General features: G+C 29.4%; 1 protein-coding gene across 12 annotated transcripts; it reads right to left on the reverse strand.

Moving 5' to 3' along the window:
* Positions 1–344: 344 nt before the first annotated feature.
* LOC120774288 (troponin T, skeletal muscle) lies at positions 345–21404 on the reverse strand. 12 transcript variants are annotated; one of them, XM_040103784.1, is made up of 9 exons: positions 21300–21404; positions 13110–13156; positions 11073–11111; positions 6683–6706; positions 3649–4018; positions 2747–2965; positions 2511–2684; positions 1313–1391; positions 345–1050 (listed from the first exon to the last, which is right to left on the reverse strand). In XM_040103784.1, the coding sequence occupies exons 2-9, from the start codon at positions 13130–13132 to the stop codon at positions 794–796; spliced, it is 1185 nt and encodes a 394-aa protein (XP_039959718.1). In that variant the 5' UTR covers positions 13133–13156; positions 21300–21404; the 3' UTR covers positions 345–793. The 12 variants fall into 12 exon arrangements, with proteins under 12 accessions (XP_039959718.1, XP_039959720.1, XP_039959715.1 ...); XM_040103786.1 differs by lacking the exon at positions 1313–1391 and adding an exon at positions 2293–2371; XM_040103781.1 differs by having other exon boundaries at positions 3646–4018.
* Between the last annotated feature and the right edge of the window lie 1106 nt (positions 21405–22510).

Consider the following 22510-nt stretch of genomic DNA (forward strand, 5'->3'; position numbering starts at 1 on the left):
AACGCTTTTTTGCTTTGTTGTTTTTGTTTTTTTTTCTTTTTTAGTTTTCGTTTTTTTGATTTTCAAAAATAATTTATTAATTTTTTACTTTTGTTTTTTAATAAGAAAAATTAAAATATCTTAAATGAAAAGGAATATTTAAGAGAGAGGTGTTATGTAATCATGTTCTAGTTACTGCTTGCTTGCTGTTTACACTCTTATAAATATTATTATAAGTAGTTGTATATTGTTGTTGCTGTGCCTATAACAACCTTTCCTGCTACATGAACATTAAATATTTATATATAACTATATATAAATATGTGACAGATATATCTATATATGTATGTAATTATCATATTAAGTCTGATTTAAGATTTTCATCTCATTTTCAAAGATTTATTACAAACAAATTTGAACAATTGTTGTTTTTCTCAGTTTTTTCTTGTTCTTCAGTTGCTATATATTTATATATAAAAAAAAGACAGAGAGAGAGCGAGCGATAATGCCGTCATGTTGTCACTGTTGTTGTTGTTGTAGTGTATGAGTGTTCGAGTGAGTGAATAATCAGTCGAGAGTGTGTCAGAGTGAGTTTAAATTCGAATTCGAGTGAGAGAGGTACTTTGACAATTTCAGCAGTTTTCCACATTTAAATATGTTCTTTTTACTGCGTTTCTTCTTCTTCTTCTGAAATTCGCTCGTTATATATATGTTTTTGGATTTTTTTTTGTGTTTTATTTTGTTGGTAGATCGAATAAGCTAATAATAACTATTTTCTTTGTTTTAAAATTTTATTAAATGTAGTTAAATTAATTTATTCTTCTTCTTCCTCTTCCTCCTCCTCTTCTTCTTCTTCTTCCTCTTCTTCTTCCTCCTCTTCTTCTTCTTCTTCCTCCTCTTCTTCTTCCTCTTCCTCGGCCTCCTCATCTTCCTCTTCGACGACCTCCTCTTCGACCTCTTCTTCGTCTTCGACGATATCTTCGTCAGCCTTGGCATCTTCCTCGCCTTCGGGTGTCTCGGGTTCGCCGGCCTTCTTGCCTGGTCGTTCGCCGAACCACTTGGGCAGTTTGGCTGCACATTGCAAGGATAAGAAAAAGAAAAAAACAATCAATAACGGTTTTTTTTTGCAAAAACAAATAATGCGTTTAGTCAAAAAGCAAATATTTCGCATTAAAGTTTTGGTTAACAACCAGTTAACTATTAGCCAAAAAGACAAAACATTGAGCAACAGTTTTCAGAATTGTATTGAAGTGTAAAAAATCTGCAAGTTCTAGGCATCTATGCTTGTTGTTAGCACATTTTTTTTATTTTTTTTTTTTGTTTGCATACGTACATTTTTGGCGGCCTGAGTATTGATCCTTCTTCTCGTTCCAGATCTTCTCATTCACCTCCTTGCCGATTTCTTCCCAGCCCTATTGGCCACATGTGTTTTATGTTATTGTTGTTTGTGTTTGTGGTTTACATTTGGATGCAGACGATAACGGAACACGTAACAAATGCATACATAAAATCCAAGTTCAAGTGAAATAGAGCAAAAAGAGAGAGAGAGACAATGATTGTAGTAGAATGCATAAGGAGTATGTATTTGGATGTGTTTGATTCAAGGAAGTCCTTATGTGTTTAAATATAAAGTATTCGTTGTAAAAAAAAAACAATGTGGGTATTCATGATTTAAGTGTAGAAACAAAGTTTTGAGTAAAAATATTCACTTTGTAAAAATACGAATTTAACGTAACTGCTAAAACTACCGTTAAAACCTATTCAGAAAAATTTACTTTCATAATCTTTTTTTTTGTAAAGAACGTAATACATGCGACAAGAGAGAGCGAGTCTCTAGGGATGACCTGCTTCCTACAATACTTAGTACTAGTACGCTCACTGCACTCCCAAAATTTTGAGTGAGCTCAAGAGCGCTTGTTTTTTGGAACTACCAATCAGCATGCTCCTTTGCTCTTTACTTTTTAATGCCAATCAAATAACGCTATCGTTTACAAGTTGTAGGGTTTGTGTATGTTTCGTTCATTATTTGATGATGGAGTAACAGAAATTTAGTATAAAAATATTGTTAATACTAACATGTTCCACCGATTACACTCAAAGAGCACTCAAACTATGAGCACATTTCTTGTGAGAACAATTCACACACACAAACAATTCATTTTGTTAATTTTTCTTCGAACACAACATTGACAAATACATAAAGGACAGGCTACTGCAGAAATGAGACCACACACCAAGCCTGGTCTCAAATGAGCGCACGTGTTGGTATAAGGACTCAGCTTCGGCAGTCACACAACCGATTTGTATTCTTACATTTGGTTCGCGACGTAAATCTTTCCTGCCTCTCTTGCCAGCGCTTTTCGAGTGCCTCTTTGAAAAGCGTATTATAACCCTTCGTGAAAGAATACATAAAATATGTTTATAACTATAGACTTATAACGTATTTTATAATAAATATCATCCCCTTGAACTATCCACATGTAAGTAAATGCAGCAGCTACTACGAGTTTTCTTAGAATTAAGATACTTACACCTTCGAAGAGCTTCTTCTTGTCGTCATATGAGCGTGTGTCTACACGTCTCTCATATTTGGAGGCGACTTGAATCTTGGGCGGGTATTTGCCAGTCAAAGCCTCAGGGTCGAGACCCTTCTTCAAGGCTTTGTGCCTGAGCTGTTGCTTCTGTCTTTCCTTCAATTCTTTCAACTGCATAATGAATGGCAAAATTTAGTTTCTTTCTAAAAATTCTTAAATGCGTGGCTACTCACATCGTAATCCTGACGTTTCTGCCTTTCTTCCAAGTCATACTTCTCAGTTTCCAATTTGACGATGAGTTCCCACAGTTCTTGGGCCTTCTCACGCAATTTGCTTTCGCTGAAACCTTCAATGGCCAGAGGTTTAATACGGAACGACAAAGAGATTTTCTTCTCCTCCTCCAATTGTTCCTTAGTCTTGTTACGCTCCATGGCAGCGGATGAGAGTCCCAACTATATGATTGTTTGGTTTTTGTTTTGTTTCGTTTTTATTTATTTTTTTGCGGTGGTTTTGGTTTGAGATGATGAAACACACAGTAGCATAATCGCGTAGACCATAAGAACCGAAGTATGGCATGGACCATAGAGAGTCGGGTGTAATACAGAAGTAAATTGTGAAGCGTAAATAAAAGTGAAAGATAGAAAGATAAACACGAAAGAGTGTTTGTGAAGTTGGTGTTTGTTTTCGTTTTTGTTGTAGAATCGAACAACAACAGAAGCATTTGCGTTTTTGGTGCAAAGTTGACGAAATAACAAAGGAAAGACACAGAGAAAAGTTGTTGGGTGCGGTAAAGACGTGGGATTATTGGAAGGTAATGGTCAGTAAGTCAAGCAAAGAGGTTATTGGAGTGTGTGAGTTGGTTTGGAAGATTTAATTTTGTTAATTTTTCACGTAAAAACATTTTTTTCAATTTGGATTTCAAATAAAATTTTCGTTTTTTTGTTTTTCGAATACGTTTAGCCAATGTGTGTTTTTTGACAGTGAATTTTCAGGATGTAGATAGTGATAGTTTGTGATAAAGATGGAAATGGGAAGACACATGGATAGCGTAAGAGCGGTAAATAGGAAGAGAAGAAACAAAACAAGGGAACACATATAAGTATAAGGCATTGCATTAGAATGAAAGGATTACCACGCCTGCCTCCTTTTTGGCAATAGTGAAATTGGGTCCCTTCTTGTCCTTGTCCTTCATGGCCTGCAGCATAGCTTGACGCTTCTTCTCGGCCTCCTCGAGACGCTGACGCTTCTCTTCGATTTCGCGCTGTTTCTTCTCTTCAACTTCACGTACACGACGCTCTTCTTCCTCCTTCTTGCGTTGCGCCATCTTTTGTTCCTCTTCGGCACGCGAGATCTTGCGCTTGGCCTGTTTTTCTTTGAGTTTCTTCAACTCATCCTCCTCCTTGGCACGCTGTTTACGCCATTCATTGATGTATTCTTTCAGTTGCTCATCGAGATCGGAGCGCTTTTGATCCTGACGCTTAATGAATTCTGGATCACCCTCACCTCTGTTAAGTGTACCGCACAAACGAGTATAGAGAAAGAGTGGGGGAAAAGAGATAAATAATAAATTAGTTGCTGTTTTTACAGTGCTTTTAGTAGTTATTAAATAGGTGAGAGAGCGAGGTAAAATAGCGGTTTTACGAGCTCACATTTAAAAGTATAAGAGAGTAGTTGAGAGAAAGGCATTTAAATTCTGTTAAATATACATTCTTAAATAGTTTTGTAACATTTGGTTTTCAAATACTTTTAGTATTGATAATCGTACATAAGTAGTAAGAGAGTAAGTATACTTAAATATGAGTATGTGTGAGTAGTGTCATTGTATGTCATATAGCTTACTGGTGAACACATATAATGCAATGGTTAATCGAAGGATGGATAGTACTCAATATGTTATTGAGTGTATGAGTTTATACTTGATTACATTTACTTAAAAAAAATTTTGTAATTACAAATTTATGTACTTAAATTACTGTTCACAGGGATGACAGTTTGGTGGTAATTTTTTACCGTAGCATATCATGATTACTTTGTTCTTAAAATTATAATAATGATTACCAGTAATCATTACAAAATTATAAAGTACTAGTAATCATTACAAAATTATAAATTACTATTTTGTGTTTGTCATTGAATGCGTCTGTAATATTTGTAAAATTAATCAATATCAATTTAGTAATCATTACATGTAATTATTATAGTATTGCAATTACCTATAACTATAATGTTTGCTTGTAATTAAAATTTGTTTAACATACCTTACTATTATTTCTTTATATTTGTCGCTTTTTGCTTATTAAAATTTTGAAAAATTCAAATATTTGGAAAATTAATCAATATTATGATTACATGTAATAATTACAGTATTTGATTTGCTTATAAAGTTGATGTTTACTTCTAACTCAAAGTTAATATGAAAAAACTTTGAAATATTTGAAATTCATTTGTAATTACATTATTGTCTATACTGTGTTTGCATTTTAATAAATCTTCTAAAATAGAGTACTATATTTAATTACAAAATGTAATAATAATAGTAATAAACAATGTAATCATGTTTTTTACGTTTATATGAATTTCACGTATGTATTTGCAAAAATTTTAAAATATGTAATTATTCAGTAATTATAATTACTTTTTCATTACATGCAAACGATTACGTTTTAATTACATGCAATTAAAATTATTTTGTTTTGTAAATTATTTTAGTGTCTTAATATTTTTAATAGTTTAAGACTACTATTATGTAATTATCATTTCTTTCTGATTACATGTAAACAATTAAATTTTAATTACATGCAATTAGAACTCTTTTTTTAAATTTAATTAGTTTATTTATAACTTTCATTGTCTAAGATTACTATTATGTAATTATAATTACTTTTTGATTACATGTAAATAATTACATTTTAATTACATGCAATTGAAAATCTTTTTTTATGATTTTTTTTAGTAACTTAATAATTTTCATTGTATAAGATTACTATTATGTAATCATTACATGTATTGCTGATGCAGCGAGGGCGCTATTTAATTACTTACATATGTAATTTTAACAATAAAATCAATGAATTTGAAGATTATTATTTTTACACAGTAGAACTGTCATCCCATGAAACAAAAATCGACAAGTTAAAATAATGATTACATATTTGTATATAAAGTAATGGTCTTTACTTGACATGAATGACATTAATTGACTTGTCTTTGCTATTTTTCGAAATGAAAAGGCCTAAAATAGCTTTATGAAATGCATGTCTACGATACACCAAATGTAATGCAATAACAATAACAACATCAATATAAACACATACATGAAGTACGCATTAAATACATATCTACATACAATTACAACACAGAATTTTGATGCTACCATTACAAAAAGTACTTGATATGAATGATATTTTTTTGCAATTTTTGTTTTTGCCGTGCGCTGCCAACTTTAGTGCAGCTCAGAGCCGAAAATCGCCTTAAGAATTCGGTGCTAAAATGTATATGTGTTTGTATGTACAGGATGGAGCCGAGCAGGCCTTGCTGCATGCCATATAATAAATAGACTAAATGCACATTGATAACATGGATGACATGGATGGGCAGATTATAGCTGGTTGTTTTTATTATTATTATTTTTTCGTTGTTTTTGTTGTTTATGCTTGTTTTTTGTTGCTTGTTGGTTCAACACTCAAACATTACTGTTTTGGGTGAGTACAAAAATGGTTAAATTAACTAACTAAACAAAATTATTTTGCACTTATATCGGTTTGGGGATAGCTTGCGAGGATTTGGGCCACACAACAAATGACACATAAAGCAAAATTACAAAAACAAACAAAGGAATTGTGGCTTTTGGCGAAAGGAAATTTCACATGGCTGCAAGCGAAGTTTAGCTGAATTTAAATTGATTTGCCTGGGTATAGTACGTGCAGCAATTCGTGTTTGAAACAAAACTTTTTGGTGGATTTTTTTTTTTTAATTTTTGTAGCCGAATTTGGTAGTTCGTGCAAAAATTTTTTTGCTTTTTTTTCTCGTTTGCCACGTTTTTTTGATTCGCTTAATTTGCTTTTAGCGCTTCACTTGCAGCCAATTTGGCGTGGGGTGAGTTCACAACATTAAAAAATACTAAAAATATTTATAAACATTTTTTTTTGGCTTTATTTTCTAACACTTACTCGGCTGGTGTTTGAGGTGGCTTTCTACGTTTTCATAAGAGGCATTTGCAAACAGTTTGTGGATGGATTGATTGGATTGAATTGTGTGTGATATAAAATTTGCAACATTTTTTTTGGTTTAATTTTTCAAAAATCGTTTTTTAATTTCATATTTTTTTTTTGTTTAGCATATCCACAGTGAAGGATGTGTGGTTGGTTGGTTGATTTATTTGGTGATGTGTTTCAACATTTTTTTGCGTGTTAGCAAAAACGCATTTGTTGTTTTTGTTTATTATTTTTTTTTTGTTTCAAATAAATTTTTTGTTTTTTTGTTTACATTTGTTTAAATTTGGCGTATTCATTTACAAAAAATCGCATGAGTTTGCAAGATACGCACACACGCAACAATACAAAAAAGGTAAACGTTGACGAAAAGAAAGAATATAAAAAAAAAACAAATATTTGTTTAAAAATGTGTTATATATATACGTGGTAAATATACAGTATATAAAGAGAGTTATGTAAATGTATTGAAATGTATGTTTGTATATACAACGTATATGTATATGTACTATATAAATATATATGTATATATTATGCATATATGTATGTATATAAAGAAACGAATGCTTGAACTCAAAGCTAAAACTATTTTCGAAAAAAGTAAGGAAACTATGCAAACGAGCCAAAAATAAATGTGTCTCAAAATAAGTCAAAAGAAAAAAAAACAGTGCGCCACATTTACGCTTCGTAGCGGTTTTTACAAATTCGATTTTTTTGTTGTTGTTGTTCGTTGATTTTTTTTATAAAATTGGCAAGCGCTGTTGTATTTACTTTGCTGCTTTAATTCAAACAAAAATCGTATGATCTCATTTAAGTATTTAATTCAGTGTAGAATGCATAATAATTAGCAGAAAAATAATCTAGTTTGTTGCTAACGGTGCCGTTCTTTAATGATATGCATATTTACAATAAGTTTTGCTAGTTGCATATATGTATATATTTTCAAATGTATGTATATTTGGTGTGCTATAAGTATATATACAAATATATGTACATATATATAGACGCGAAAATTTATGGTGGCAACGCTGTACTTAATTGCATTCAACAAAAAATAATAATTTCCTCAAAACTGCATCAAAAGCGCACTGTGTCCCCTAGAAGTATGCTAATGCCTTGCAAGTGCATACATGAGAGTAGTTGTTTAGGGATTTTTACATACATTTTTGGTATATTTTTTAACGCTTTTGTGATTTTTTTTTTGAAGATTGTAATTTTTGGTGATTTTTGATGATTAAACTTTTTTTTATATTTTTTAAATTATTTTTTATTTAAAAATTAATTTTTTTTAATTTTGTTTTAAATTTTTTTTAACTTAAAAATTAGTTTTTTAAGTTAAAGCTAAGTTTTTAAACCTTTTTATTTTTTTAATTTTTTAATTTAAATTAATTTTTTTTAATAAAAATTGAAAATTAATTTTTTTAAGTTAAAGCTAAGTTTTTAAATTAAAAATTACTTTTTTTTATATAAAATTAAAGTTTTTTTGTATAATAACTGTTTTTTGATTTTTTTTAATTTTTTAAATATTTTTTGATTATTTTTTTCATTACTTATTTGCTTCTCATCTACTCATATATAACGCCGCTCTGCAACACTTAAAAATAAACGCGTTTATGTGTAAGTGTGTATGTTTGTGGCGCATATTTGTATACTCTGTTTTTTGTTCATTGGTTTTTTGTCATTTTTCTTGCATTTTAGGGATATTCTCTACTTACTTCCTGCAATTAGAAACAAAAGAAAGAAAAAAGAGAAAAAACAAAGGAAAAACATTTTTTGTTCAGTTTCAGCTTCACACCCAGGTTTCACAAATACATGTGCATATGTAAATATGTACATTTTACATATTCAAGTTGATTTGTAGGTATGTATGTATGTGCGTCGCTGACGAAATGGCAAATTTCGCAAAATGTCCAGATTTTTGTTGTAAGAATTTCAAACTAAATGCTTTAGTTGATGGATTTTCTGTGCTAGTTGCAGTAAGAGCATACATACATACGTGTAAGACATATACATACAAGACACGTACAAAGTGGTTTAGAGAGTAGTAGAGTGAGTATACGAGTAGTACGTAGTAGAGAGTTGTGAAAGAGCGTTAAAGAGTGGAGTGGTAGGAAGTACAAGTAGATAGTAGAGTCAATAGAAGTTTCAAATTCGTATGAATTTAGTAAGAAATTAATTTGTTGTTGCTGATTTGTTTTGCCATTTTCCGTTAGAAGTATGTAGTTGTTAACAATTTTTTGTTTTGTTTTTTTTTCAATTGAAAATTATTTGTTTGGGTCTAGTAGGTAGTTTGAACAATCGAATTGTTTGGCTGCCACTTGGCATTTCGTTTTACTTGTTTAGTAAATTTTTTGTTGTTGCTTGTTTGCAAATTAATAGTTTTTATATTGCATCAGCGCAGCGTTGCCAATCGCTTTTAGGCAATTTGGTTCATTTGCATTTGATTCGTTTTAAATTGTTCAGCTCTAAGCAATAGCTGCTGTTGCTAGGGCTACCTTTTGGTATCTAAATTTAATTTTTCCAGTTTGTGTGAATTTTTATAGTTTCAATTTGCAACTGCTGCTTTTAATTATATTGATTTTCAGCGTCGATTTTCGAATTTTGCATTTTTCAGTTGCAATTAGAGTGCTTTTTAGTTTATTTTTTCAATAAAATTTGGTAATCGAGTTTGATTTGCCATTATTTTTCAGTGTTTTATTGCCTCGCCAATTAAAGAAAACCTTAGCCAATTTTAAATTTGCATTTGCACTGCGAATTTTGCAAATATTTTGGAATTTTTTTTTTGTGTTTTCGAATTTTAGCAAATTTGTTAAGAAAAGGCATATTTGCCATGAAATAACTAAAAAAAATTGAAATCCTTATTAATACTTTTTGTTGTTGCCCTAGGTTTTTTTTAATCTATAAATTTTGCATTCCTAACAATTTTGTTAAAATTGCTTATTTATTTTTTCCTTTAATTTTTTTTAATAATCATATATTTTTATTTTTTTCTTGTGTTTTCAAATACAAAAGCTTTGAAAGATTGCAAAACATGTCCAAAAATGTATATTTCTTCAAATTCTCGAACTCGTCTCTAACCAATTTAAAGTACTTTTTGGAAAATTAAAATTTTTTTAAAAGTTAAAAAATTTTATTTAATGAAATTTTCTTAAATTTTCAATTTTTAGTTAAAAATTTTTTAATTAAATAATTTTTTTCAACTAAAAATTTAAATTTGTTTTAATTAAATTTTTTTTTATTTTTAATAAAATTTTTTTTTTATTAAAATTTTTTATTATTTCTATTATTAGTTTTCTTTATTTGTCTTTTTAATTTTTTCTATTTTTTTTTTTATTATATTATGGTTTATATGTGTAATAATAAATTAAAAAATTAATATAATTAATTAAAAAAATTAAAATAGTTGTTTTTTATAATTTTAAATCAAAAATAAATTTCTTCAATATTATTTGAATTTGTTTTTTTTTAATTTAATAACAAAATTCGTTTGACAAGAATATTGCTTTTTATTAATTTTTATATGTTGACCAATTTAGTTTAATAATAAAATATTACAAAAAATTATTATTATAATTAATTTTTGTGCAATTTCTTTTTGATGAACGTATTAGTTAATTACTATTTAGAAAATACAAAAAAAATGAGAAGATTATTTTTTTTTAATTTTAACTTAGTTAATTTTTTTTTAATTTAATTAAATAATTATTTTTTTTTAATCAGAATAATATTTTTTTACTATTGTTTGTTGACCAATATAGTTTAATTAAACGAAAATAACAATATAAGTTATTAAAAATTAAAAAAATTAAACTATAATTTTCTTCTTAATTTAATAATTATAATATTATTAGTTTTTTTATTTTTTTTCAACCGGAATAATTTCTTTGCTAATTATTCTCTGTTGACCAATATAGTTTAAATAAAAAAAGAAATATTAAAAATTAAAAAAGAATCAAATTATGTTTTTCTATTTAATAATTGTAAAAATATAAATTTATTTCTCCTTCCACTAATTCAATACGAATTTTCAGCAATTTGACAGCCTTTGTTTGCAATCGTTCAGAGCTTTCATACATATATAATATTAATTAATTTTATAAATTCAAATTAATTTGTAGTGCTTACGTTTTTAGCATAAAAATAAATTTTGAAATAAGAAATGGTTAATTAAAGTAAGTAACGAAGTGAGTATGTGAAGGATGCAGTTATGAGTATTTTTTTTCTTTTTTTTCAATTTATTTGCCATTGCAATCAACCAAATGAGTATGTATGTGTATGTATTTCTTTTGAGTGCAATAAATGGTTTTATACATTTTTTTTGGGGTTTTTATGAGTTTGAAGTACTTACTCTTTGGTCTCCTCGACAACCTCCTCCTCCTCTTCGGAACTATAGCGTTCATGGCAGAATGGGCGTTGGACGTACATGCGAATACATATATGTATGTATACGTTTCGTGTGTATTGTAGATTTGATGTGTATATTTTTTTGCACACATACATTCAAACATTTTGTTTTTCGTAATGTAGGTGGGACGGGCAATACGATCAGGTGGACGGGCGGTCGGTTGTACAAAACGATCGACATACAATGGGCGAACAAACGTGGTAACGTGTACGTAAATTGTTGTATGTGTGTTGTTGTTTTTATTTGTGGTTTATATAACGGTGCAAACACAGTGGTACATGTGAAGAAAGATAAACAATGACATAAAAAACATGAAATCAATATGCTTATTAACAATAAGTGGTGTAATTTGTAGGCGAGTGCAATACTTTTGCTAAAATATTACAATAAAATTTAAGAAAAATATGACGAAAAAAATTTTTTTAAAGAAAATAATTTGGGGGGAACTACTGCTATTTTACTTTTAAAATTTTTTTTGTATAAAATTTTTTTTTTATTTAATTTTTTTGTTATTTATTTTATTAAAAACAATTTATTTTTTAATTTTATTATTTTTAAATTTTCATTTTATAAAAAAAGTATATTTTTTAGTTTTTATTTTTTTCTTTGGAAATTTTAGTTTATTAAAAAATTTATTTTCCAACTTAATTATTTTTTTATTCTATTATCTTTTTTTTTAATTTATTAAAAATATTTTTTTTTATACAACAAAAAATATTTCAGAAGAACTAATGCTTATTTTCGAATTTCTTTAATAGTCATTGCATTTTAATTTTATTAAATATTTATTTTTAATTTTATAATTTTTTAATTACTATTTTATTAAAAAAAATATGTTTTTAAATTTTATTCTTTTTATTCCATTAATTTAGTTTTTTATTTATTAAAAATATATTTTTTTATACAACAATAAATATTTCAGAAGAAGTACTGTTCATTTCATTTTCGAATTTATATGTTTTCTATTAAAAAACCAATTATTTATATTTATTCCTAAGCTCTATGAACATGCAGCTAATTTTTCCTAAAAATATTTATTCTTATGAAAAAAAAAACCAATTAAATCTCATATTTCCGACAAATAACTCTTGTGAAAGAATAACTTATTAGCTGCGTTGATTTTTACCGTTATTACACTAGAAATAAATTCATAAACTATCAACGAAAAATATCAAAATATCATTTAACCAACGCGCGCATATTTAACTATAGAAAAATATGTGTGTTTGTGTGAAATTAGCCGGTAACAGGAAGTGATAAATTCAATTCCTTTGAAATACCTGTATATAATTTTATTATGAAAATAATTTACAAGCAAATTTTGCAATTCACATGCACAAATGTGAATTCGAAACGAACTCAATGACTTTTTTCATGTTTTAATATTGTTTTATGGCTTTTTGAAATGTTGCTGCATACAACAGCAGCAGTCAGAAGTGCTGTGTTACGTATACGCCACGTCGCACCGGGTGTATACGTGCATATAACGCTTAGCAAATAAGCAAGTACATACATATGCCGTTATATATGTATATATAAAAGAGAATATTGCAAATTTAGCTTAAACTAATACATATGTATGCAAACTTATATATGTGTTTGTGTGTATATAACTTGTTGAACTATTTTACGTTTCAATTCAAAGCAATTTGTGTATTAAAGTATTTCGCTTTTTTCTTTTATTTTGATTTTTAAATCAACTATTTGTTCAACTGCTCAGTGCGAGTAATTGCCAGCTCTTTTAATCACTCGCCTGTGATATATGTGTTATTCTACTGTTATTTGCATACAATTTTTATACACACGCACATATGTATTGTTATTTGTATATTTTTGCTATTGTCTGTTTGTTGTTGTTTTAATTCGTTTAAGTGCTGCTCGCTCCAAAAATATCTGAATTCACTTTGTGGTTGCTATTTTACTTATATTTCCATGTTCGTATACCCTTGCTACATATAGCCACTCATATGGTTTACTTACGTGTACTCCTCTTCATCGGACATGGTTATGGTTTGGGATTAAGAAACCTGCAAAGCAAAGAGAATTTCGGTTAAAGTGTGTTGGCATTGAGTGTAAGGATTAAATTGCATTAAATTGAGTTGAATGCAACTTTATTAATATTTTAACAGTTAGCTTGCTTGAAAATAAATTTCGATATTTCATATTCAATAGAGATTCTGGTGTTTCAAGTTGCTTTTCAAGTGGCATTTTCAAGAAATTGTGGTTGTAGAATAAAAAAAAATTTACAGAGTAAAAAAAAATGTTTAAAATATAACAAAAAATATAATAAAAAAATACAGAATCAAATAAAAAATTCGTTTGTGAATTTGCACAAAACTGCCTTTTTTATTGCTTTGAAAAAATATATAAAAATAAAATAAAATTCTTTCAAATAAAATTTCAACTTTTTCCTATTTTTGTCTTTTACTCAACATTTCAGTTTGTTTAGAGAGCGTACAGATTTTAAGTGAACACTACTTTACTTTCACAATTGGCTATTACAACACTAATTTCGTATATATATTTCGTCGACAGCAGAAATAAAAACAGAAACAGAATCCAATATACTAACTACAGAAACCACGTTACGAAGAAAAACAGTTACCTTTTGTCATTTACATTATCTTTTCTGTAATATACATGTGACCATATTTCAGTTTTATATATCATATCATCATATGAAATTCTAATTTTCTTCACAAATCAGTTTCTGTAGTTGCAAAAACTGAATATATGTGTGGTTTCAACTACAGAAACAAAATTATGAAGCAAATTAGTTTTTCATATGCAATTATGATACTAATTACTTTTCTGAATCATATTTTTCCCTCACTGATTAGTGCCGAAATTTCGTGATTTTAGTTTGATAATCCCGAAACCGCTTGAAAGCAAAATAAATATGTGCATTTACTACAGAAATGAAGAAAAACTTTGTTTATATGAAAATAAATTATTTCTGCAACACATTTTTGCTGACCTTCTGATTAATACCAAAATTTCGGGATTTGAACTTAACAATCCCGAAAATTTTCTGGACCTGAAGAATTATTTTTGCTTCTACATATGTATGTTTGATTAAACCTACAGCTTTCCAAAAAACCGAATTTTCGGTATTTAAATTTAACGATCCCGAAAATAAATTATTTCTGAAACATATTTTTGCTGACCTTCTTATTAATACCGAAATTTCGGGATTTGAATTTAACAATCCCGAAAATTTTCTGGACCTGAAGGATTATTTTTGCTTCTTCATACATATGTTTGATTAAACCTACAGCTTTCTAAAAAAAACCGAATTTTCGGGATTTAAATTTAACGATCCCGATATTTTTCGGGACTTTGAAGAATTATTTTTGCTTGTACATATTTCTGACTTAATAAGTGCTTATCAGTTATTTTTCAGATTTTATACTAATTTTAACACTATTTTCTTTTCTTTTTCAGACATCAAATCGAATTAAAATAATAAAAAACAAACATATAATAGTTAACTTTATAATGTCTAAAAGTTACTATGACAATCTTCACATGTATAAATACCGTTTTGATGAGGACTAAGAAATCGTAAAAAGCAAGAACCTTAAAAACTGGCTATAAAAAGGTATGTACAATTTTTATGTTCGAAACAAATATTATGGTAATTGGCTAAGAAGCACACTGGTAATTATTGCTGCAATATATTGTTGATAGAACAGTGACTTACTGTTGGCTTAGTGTGCTTCAAGGCGCACTTGCCATATAACGCTAAAAAACTGATTAGTTTTCAATATACAGTTGAATTTCCATAACTCGAGTATCTCCATAACTCGAATTTTTGAGTTGTCAATAGAAGTCAAATTTCATATAAATTTCCTGCCATAACTCGAAGTCTCTTTAACTAGCAGTTTTTATGTGGATTTTGGTGATTCGAGTTAGGTAAGTTCAACTGTATATATCAATGGGAAATGAGAAGAAATTTCCGATAATTCCCTTCTACCAGAAGTCTGAAAAATCAAACCACTTACGAAATCGCAATTTATGCTATTTCTAAAAACCCATTTGGATGCCTCCACTTCGTCTATTGAAGCACGAAACTCTCTAAAAATTGTTTTCCTTAATTTATATTGAGTCTTTTAAGCATAGCCATAATGACCTGTGGCACATAAAAGCAAACTCAGTTTTGTTAACCACCATTTTGCTTACCTAAAGTACACTCACACACCCACAAGCATATATTGCTAGAAATTCATAAATGAAGGCAATCATATAAAGTGCATATTTCGCACATAAAAGTCAAGCCAAAAACGACCGAAAGCTTGCTATAGCTGTTCGTGGCGAGAAAATCGCATACTTTCAGTAGCAACTTGTATGCTTACATACAAACATACATGCATGGTACATATGGATATTTGCATATGCGCACAGTTTGCTCAGCGAAATGGTTGGCGAAATTCGTTTGAATGCATTTTTAATTTGTTTTATTTACGCCGACGGCAACAGACAAGCAAAGTAAACAAATTTCGCAAATTTTCTAAAATATTTGCTATCAAAAGTTTTGTGCTAACGCGTCACATTTGAAAATAAACGGTTAACCAGGCATACCTGTGCACGCACGCATACAACCAAACACACATACAACTACAAAGAGGAAATCCAACCACGAAGCTACAACAGCGTTGTTTTTCGTGTTGCTGTTGTTGTTGGCGCTGCTGCTGCTCATTATCAAATATTCCCCAGATCCACAAATGTGTTTGCATGCCAGCATATATGGTTATATGTGTGTTTGTGTGTGTGTGTGTGTTAGCAGAAATCACTGCACATGAATATTTACAAATACACACAAATATACATTTATAAATATTTTAAACATATTTTCACGTATTCTCTACACATTTATATGAGTTCGTTTACGTATGCACGTGTGTGTATATCTCTGGATGGCTGTGTGTGCGTTCCTGTGCTCGTTTCAATCCCTTGAGTGTGTGTGCATAAATGAGATTTTATATATGATTTTGTATAACTTGTCGCTGTTTATTCGGCGCCAAAGCATAATACTTATGCAAATAACACGGCTACCAACTAAAACACATTCATATATAAAACACACACACACACTTACAGAAACACAAGCAAATGCTTGAATATTCATTGCTGAGGAAAATATGTTTTTTGTTTTTTTTTGTAATTTGGTGTATATTTAAAAATAGATCGTATTGAATTTCCACAAGTTGAAAAGCTTAACGAAAGAGCGCAAAAGTATGTGCGTAAAGTGAGAGAGGGAGGCAGAGTGGGTGAGTTGGAGGCGAGAGCCAACAGCAGGAAGCACAGTGCTCAGTGTTATTGGGTAATAACAAATTAAATGCGCATAGCAAAGCACTCAGCGCTTGATAAGTTGATCTTTTCACAGGTGATATATCACGCATACCTGGCTGTGTACGTGTGTGCGTGTATAAGTGTCTGTGTGTGTGGGTGTGTAAACTTTTGGGTTCTGTGTTAATTGGCGCAAATGTGTGCTGTGTGCTCATACTTTGGCCGGCTGATTCGACATTGAGCGGCGAAAATAACCCATTGCGTGGGTGTGGAAAATACTTGTGGTGGGGTGCTTTCTCAAATATTTTTTAGGTGGATTTGAAAAATAGCATATAAATGCGAACATATTTAATTACTGACGTCTTGTTTGTGGGGAAAATATAATTTCTGATTTTTATGTTTTTTTTTTTTTATTTTTTTTTAATGCTATTATTGCTTGAAGGCAGCGCTTATGAAAGATGATCTTATTTCAACAGAATTAGTGGATCCAAGGGTGTTTGTTACACTATAGAGTGCTATGCCTCGATAAACCAGAAAAAGAAATCGATATGATATTTTTATATTTCTTAAAAATGCTTTCAATATTAATAAGATAGCCATATTAATTGAAATATGTAGACTTAAGGGATACCCATCCCCTTGATCTAACCAAGCAATTTTATAAAAAAAAGTTAAATCTCTGTTCAAAATGTGCATAAAGATTTAGAAAATATTTTTTTAAGATGAAAATATGGCAACAGGAAAGGACTTCATATTGGAGTGAATAGATTTGTGGGAAGTATTTGTTTTTTTTCTGAACAAATATTTTTAAAATTTGTATTAGATTTTAAAAAACTATTTTTAGAATATTTACTAAAACATGATTTATTGATTTGTGGGATATATCATAATAATGGTTATTCACTTTTTATCATAAATTGAACTTAAGCTTGCAAAGTGTACATATGATTGTATAAATAAATCAAATTTTGAGGTAGCAAAAAAATTAAAAAATTCAACAAATATTTCTTCCTCATTTAAAAAAAAAAACAAAACTTTTTAATTTTTTTTTACAATTTTCCAAAAAAAAAAAAAAAATTGTTTGAGTTTGTTACGAACTACTTGTTTTCCAAAAATAAAAATTTTAAAGCGAAAGAATTTTTTGCTTTTTTTACGATTTTTTTTTTTTTGTTAAAAAAAATTATTTAGACACTTAACAAATTATTCCTTAGACAAAAAAAAATATTTTGCTTTGTAAATTAAAAAAAATAATAATTTCTAACTAACTTATTTAATTTTTTTTACAATTATCCAAAAAAATTAAAATATTTTCTTATTAAAATAATATTTTCTTTGATTTTCCTCGAACACTTTGTTAAAAAATCACATAAATTAAAAAAAAAAAATATTTTAAATTGAAGGAATTTCTTTGATTTTTTATCAATTCTTTGTTAAAAAAAATTACTCAAAAAAAATTATTTTTGTTTTTAATAAAAAAAAAATACTTAGCCAAAAATTATTTTAATAAAAAAATTACTTTGACAAAAAATATATATGCATATTTTTTTTAAACTAATTTCTTTGATTTTTTTTGCGAATTCTTTGTTAGATTTTTTTTTCATTTTCTACACATATTTCGGAAAACAAAATTTACTTAGACAAAAAAATATTTTTTTTCTTAAATTTTCAAAACCAAAATGCTTAGATAAAAAGTATTTTTATTTAAATTTTCAAACAAAAAGTAATAATTTTAGGCGCAGATATTTCTTTGATATTTTTAACGAATTTTTTGTCAAGAAACAAAATTATTATTTTATTTCTCACAAATATTTAGGCCAATGGAATTTCTTCGCCTCATTAATATTTTGATACAATAACACTTAGTTAGTGTCACTAAATACTCTACACATAAAAATTACATAGTACATATATATGTATTTATGTATAACATGTATATAACGTATGCTTGTCTGTATATGTGTGTCACTAAATTTAATAACACAAAAGTATCAAATGGCAGAATTCCAAATTTAATAAAAATGACAACGACAAATACCTGCTGTCTAAACGCGCTTGTATACGTGTATGTGTGTGAATTTGTGTAGTAAAACCCAATAACAAGAAATGATAACAAAAATAGCTGATTGCGTAGGCGAAACGCATTGATCGACACACATACATATATACAAACGACATTCGCTAAATCTGTCTGCAAGGGCTTGCGCTAGCATAATTTAGACCCGAACTAGCCCACGAAAAGCTGCAAGCACTTCGTGTGTTCCGTTTCATGCGCAAAAGAGCGAATATTTATGCGATCTCTAGCCTTCTATTTCCTATAACTCAATTTTTTTCTACTTTCTTTTTCTGTGTGTGTGCATGTGTGGGTGTTTCGTTATTGTTTTTTTATACCGTTTATATGTGTGTGTGTGTTATTCCAGTTTATGATTTCCAATTTTCAGTTTGTTTATCGTTTCGAAATTTCCGTATTTAGCGCGTCTTAACCGCTGCTCTCATTTTTTTCGCCTTTTCTACGTGCACATACGCACATACAATATTTAACACTTATCCATGCAGCAAATTTGCTTTTTTCATTAGTTTTTTACGGCTGCCTCGTAGTGTTTATTGTTTTTCTTATTTTTTCTCGACTTTTTCCATATTTTTCTTTTATAGTTTTCTTGCTGTCCTTTCATCGCAATTCATTTTGCCAAGGTGGCAACTGCACATATCGTGCATACACATGTACTATATATACAATATATCACATATATGTATTTGTGTGTATATCATGAAATTTATTTTTAAAATCACTCACACATATTTTTATTTTTGTTTTACGTTTTTTGTTGTTGCGCCATTGCGTGCTTTCGTACGTCTCATATGCATATATACATATATGTATGTATGCGTGTTTGTATGTGTGTTTATCTCTTATAGTGACAGTAGCAGCTGCAGCCAAAGCGCTCTGGTGATGTTACCTCACTTTTGAATATGGATATGTTTTTATGTATGTATATGTGCATGTATGTGTGCTTATGTATGCATATAATTTTGTTGTAGCTCGCCTTGGCTGCTGGCTCTCCTTGGCACTTAGTTTTTCTTCTACATTCAATTGAGTTTTCATTTCGCTGCTGATGTCGCTTTTGAATGTATTTTCGTTTAATTTTTCTTGTTGTTTTCTGTTGTTTCTCTTTCTGTTTCGTTTGGTGTGTACGCTATTGGTCCACTGATCGCCTCGGTATATCATGTAACACACTGAGCTCAGGCCCCGATGTCTATTTTTGGCCATATGTAGATCTCAGGCGCCTGACGTGCCACCAAATGTATGCGCAGCATCGCATACCGTTGCGATACCATTGTGGTGCGTGGCAAGAGCATAGAGCATACAGTGTTGCGGTGTCTTGTTTTTTTATGAGGAGACTTTTCTGAGAGGTGCTTTATTGCACTTTTATTAATATTTATAAATTATAGTAAAATTTATATATTTTTAAATTAAAAATTTATTAATATTTATAAATTTTTTAAATAATTTTTTTAATTAAAATGAATAAATTTAATAATTTTTTTTTATAAATTTAGCTATGAAAAATTAAATTTTTTCTTTTTATTAAGAGGAATTGCTGGAAATGTTCACAAAATGCATCAAATATTCAAAATATTTTTAATTATTTTTTTCAAGCTGCACATTAAAAAAAAAATTATAATTTCTACTTTTTCTTACTTTATTACTAATTTTTATTGCAATTGCAGTTTTCTTTGGCAAATATTACGAATGTTATCAATAAAAAAAAAGTATTTTAATTACGAATATTTCAAATTTTTTAGCATTAAATTTTTTCATATTTCATTATTTTTTAATAGTTACCGTTAGCTTTAGTAATTTTTTTTGTCTCCGCTAAAATTTTTTTCGTTTTTTTAATATTTTTTACTTTCGAATATGCTAGCTAATTTTTTAAATAATGAAAAAATATTCTTTTACTTTTTTTAATTTTTAAAATAATTTTATTATTTTTTATTTTATATATATATTTTTTTATTTTATAATTTTTTTTTTTTATATTATTATTACTTTTAAATTTTTAAAATTTTTTTATATTTTAACAATTTTTTTCATATACTTTTATAATTTTTTAAATATTTTTTTTTTACATTTTTATATAATTTAACATTCATTAAACTCCAATTTTTTTCAAATTTTTATTTTATTGATGAATTTTTACATAATATTCTTCTAGTATGCTTTTAATATAATTTTTTTTTTTCAATTATATTTTTAATATTATTACTTTTATTTATATTTTAATTTAACTTGTTAAAATTATTATTTTTTTTATTTTATTTTTATCAGCTCCATATTTTCTTGTTTTTTACTTCGTTATCCTTTTCTGCGTCAATTTTTTCAGCTCAATCGCAGTTGTAACTACACAAATGCACACACACACACACTTTCTTCGTAGAAAAAGTAAAATATTCACATAATTGAGTTTAATAGGTCACTAGGATGCGAAAACCGTGCGTTCATAATATTTCTAAATTTACAAATTTCTTTGTCAAATCGAAAATTTCTGAGCACAAATTCAGCAAATACGCAAAAATGTCCAGTATCGTTATATAATATTTTCAGTTCGTGTGCAAATCCTTTGCGCATTTATACAAAGTCCTCACTGCGAGCGCTTTGCACTCACTCTTACGCTTGTCCCATTCAACCACAAAGCCTTGAAATGCTCACAAGGATAAGACAAATTTATTGAACATAATTTTTTTTTACTTTTCAAAACTTCGTCTTCGAAAATTTTTACGCTATTTTTGTATGCTTCGCAGCTAGTACTACTTAGGATCTGTATATTATAGGTTTTTGGCTTTATGAATTTTTGCTTCAAATTTAACTAAGTACTGTAGACTTACTTAGGGAAAAGAAACAAAATTAAACTCTCTACGATAGTCCGAGCAGCTGGCGACGTTGGGAGCGAATGCTGCGGTTCGACTAAACAGACTGACGATCAAGCAAGAAACCAGTGCGTTATGTTGAGGAAATTTTTCGGAAAATTACATTTTACCCAACGCACACCATTGCAATGAATTGCGCAAAGCAACAACAACAGCGCCAGCAGCTGTCCGCTAGCCAGCCGTGCGATCGTGTGCAAGCATTTTTCGCGAGAGAGCGTGTGTGTGCGAGCGGCAGAGCTGTAGGTGACACTGTATGCGCCAAGCGTGCGTGTGAGTGGGACAACGGCCACCACCATTAGGCATGCAGGTGGGTAGCTGTGTGAGCTTTTGGTTGGTGCTAAGCAGATGAACGCTGCGGTCAGGTGGGTGGTGGGCGGTTGATTGGCGCGATGATCGGTGATACGGGTAGAGAGTGCGGATGTGTAAGTGTATGTGGGCGCTGTCTTGATGGCTAGCGTTGTTTTTGTTGTTGCAATTGCTGCTGCTATTGTTGTTGCTGCGAGCTATCATAAACATATCTAATTTGAAATCTAAACTTTTTATTTGAGACATTCTTGTTTTCCACATGCATGCACCAATACATACGCACACACTCGCATACAGCGCCAGCAGTCCACCTACGTGTTGCAGCAACGATAGTCAAAAGTGGCAACAGGCCATAAAGCAACAATACACAACCACCAAGCAGCCGTTGTTGTTGGTAGGCGCGCACTGCGTGCCAGTTTGTGTATTATGTGCGTTCAGTGCCGGTGGTTGATTTTTTATTGTTGTTGTTTTTTATTTTGTTTTTCCTTTCTGTTGTTGTATGGGTGGTGTTGCCAAAGCCGCTGGCGTTGACTGTGATTCATTTCGGCGTCGCCGGGTGCGGCCGCTATTTCGCGAGGAGCTGTTAGCCACCGAAGACTGTGCCGCTGCCTCGCGTTGTTGTTGGCCTGTTGGTGTAGGCGAGCATTTGTTGTTTGGTAAAAAAATTAAATAAGAAGAAATAGCAAGTTATAAAAACAAAAATGTGTGTGCGGTCGCTTGATTTTATGAAAATTGCCTACATTGTATACATATGATATTGGTTGGTGGTATTTTTCTCGATTTCTTTTTATTTTTTAAGCGAATTTGTGCTTTTCAATTTCTCAAATATTTCGCGCATATTTTCACTCGCTTTATATTTTTGA

Source organism: Bactrocera tryoni, chromosome 4 (genome assembly GCF_016617805.1).
Source record: "Bactrocera tryoni isolate S06 chromosome 4, CSIRO_BtryS06_freeze2, whole genome shotgun sequence".
In the NCBI taxonomy this organism is placed as follows: Eukaryota; Metazoa; Arthropoda; class Insecta; order Diptera; family Tephritidae; genus Bactrocera; species Bactrocera tryoni.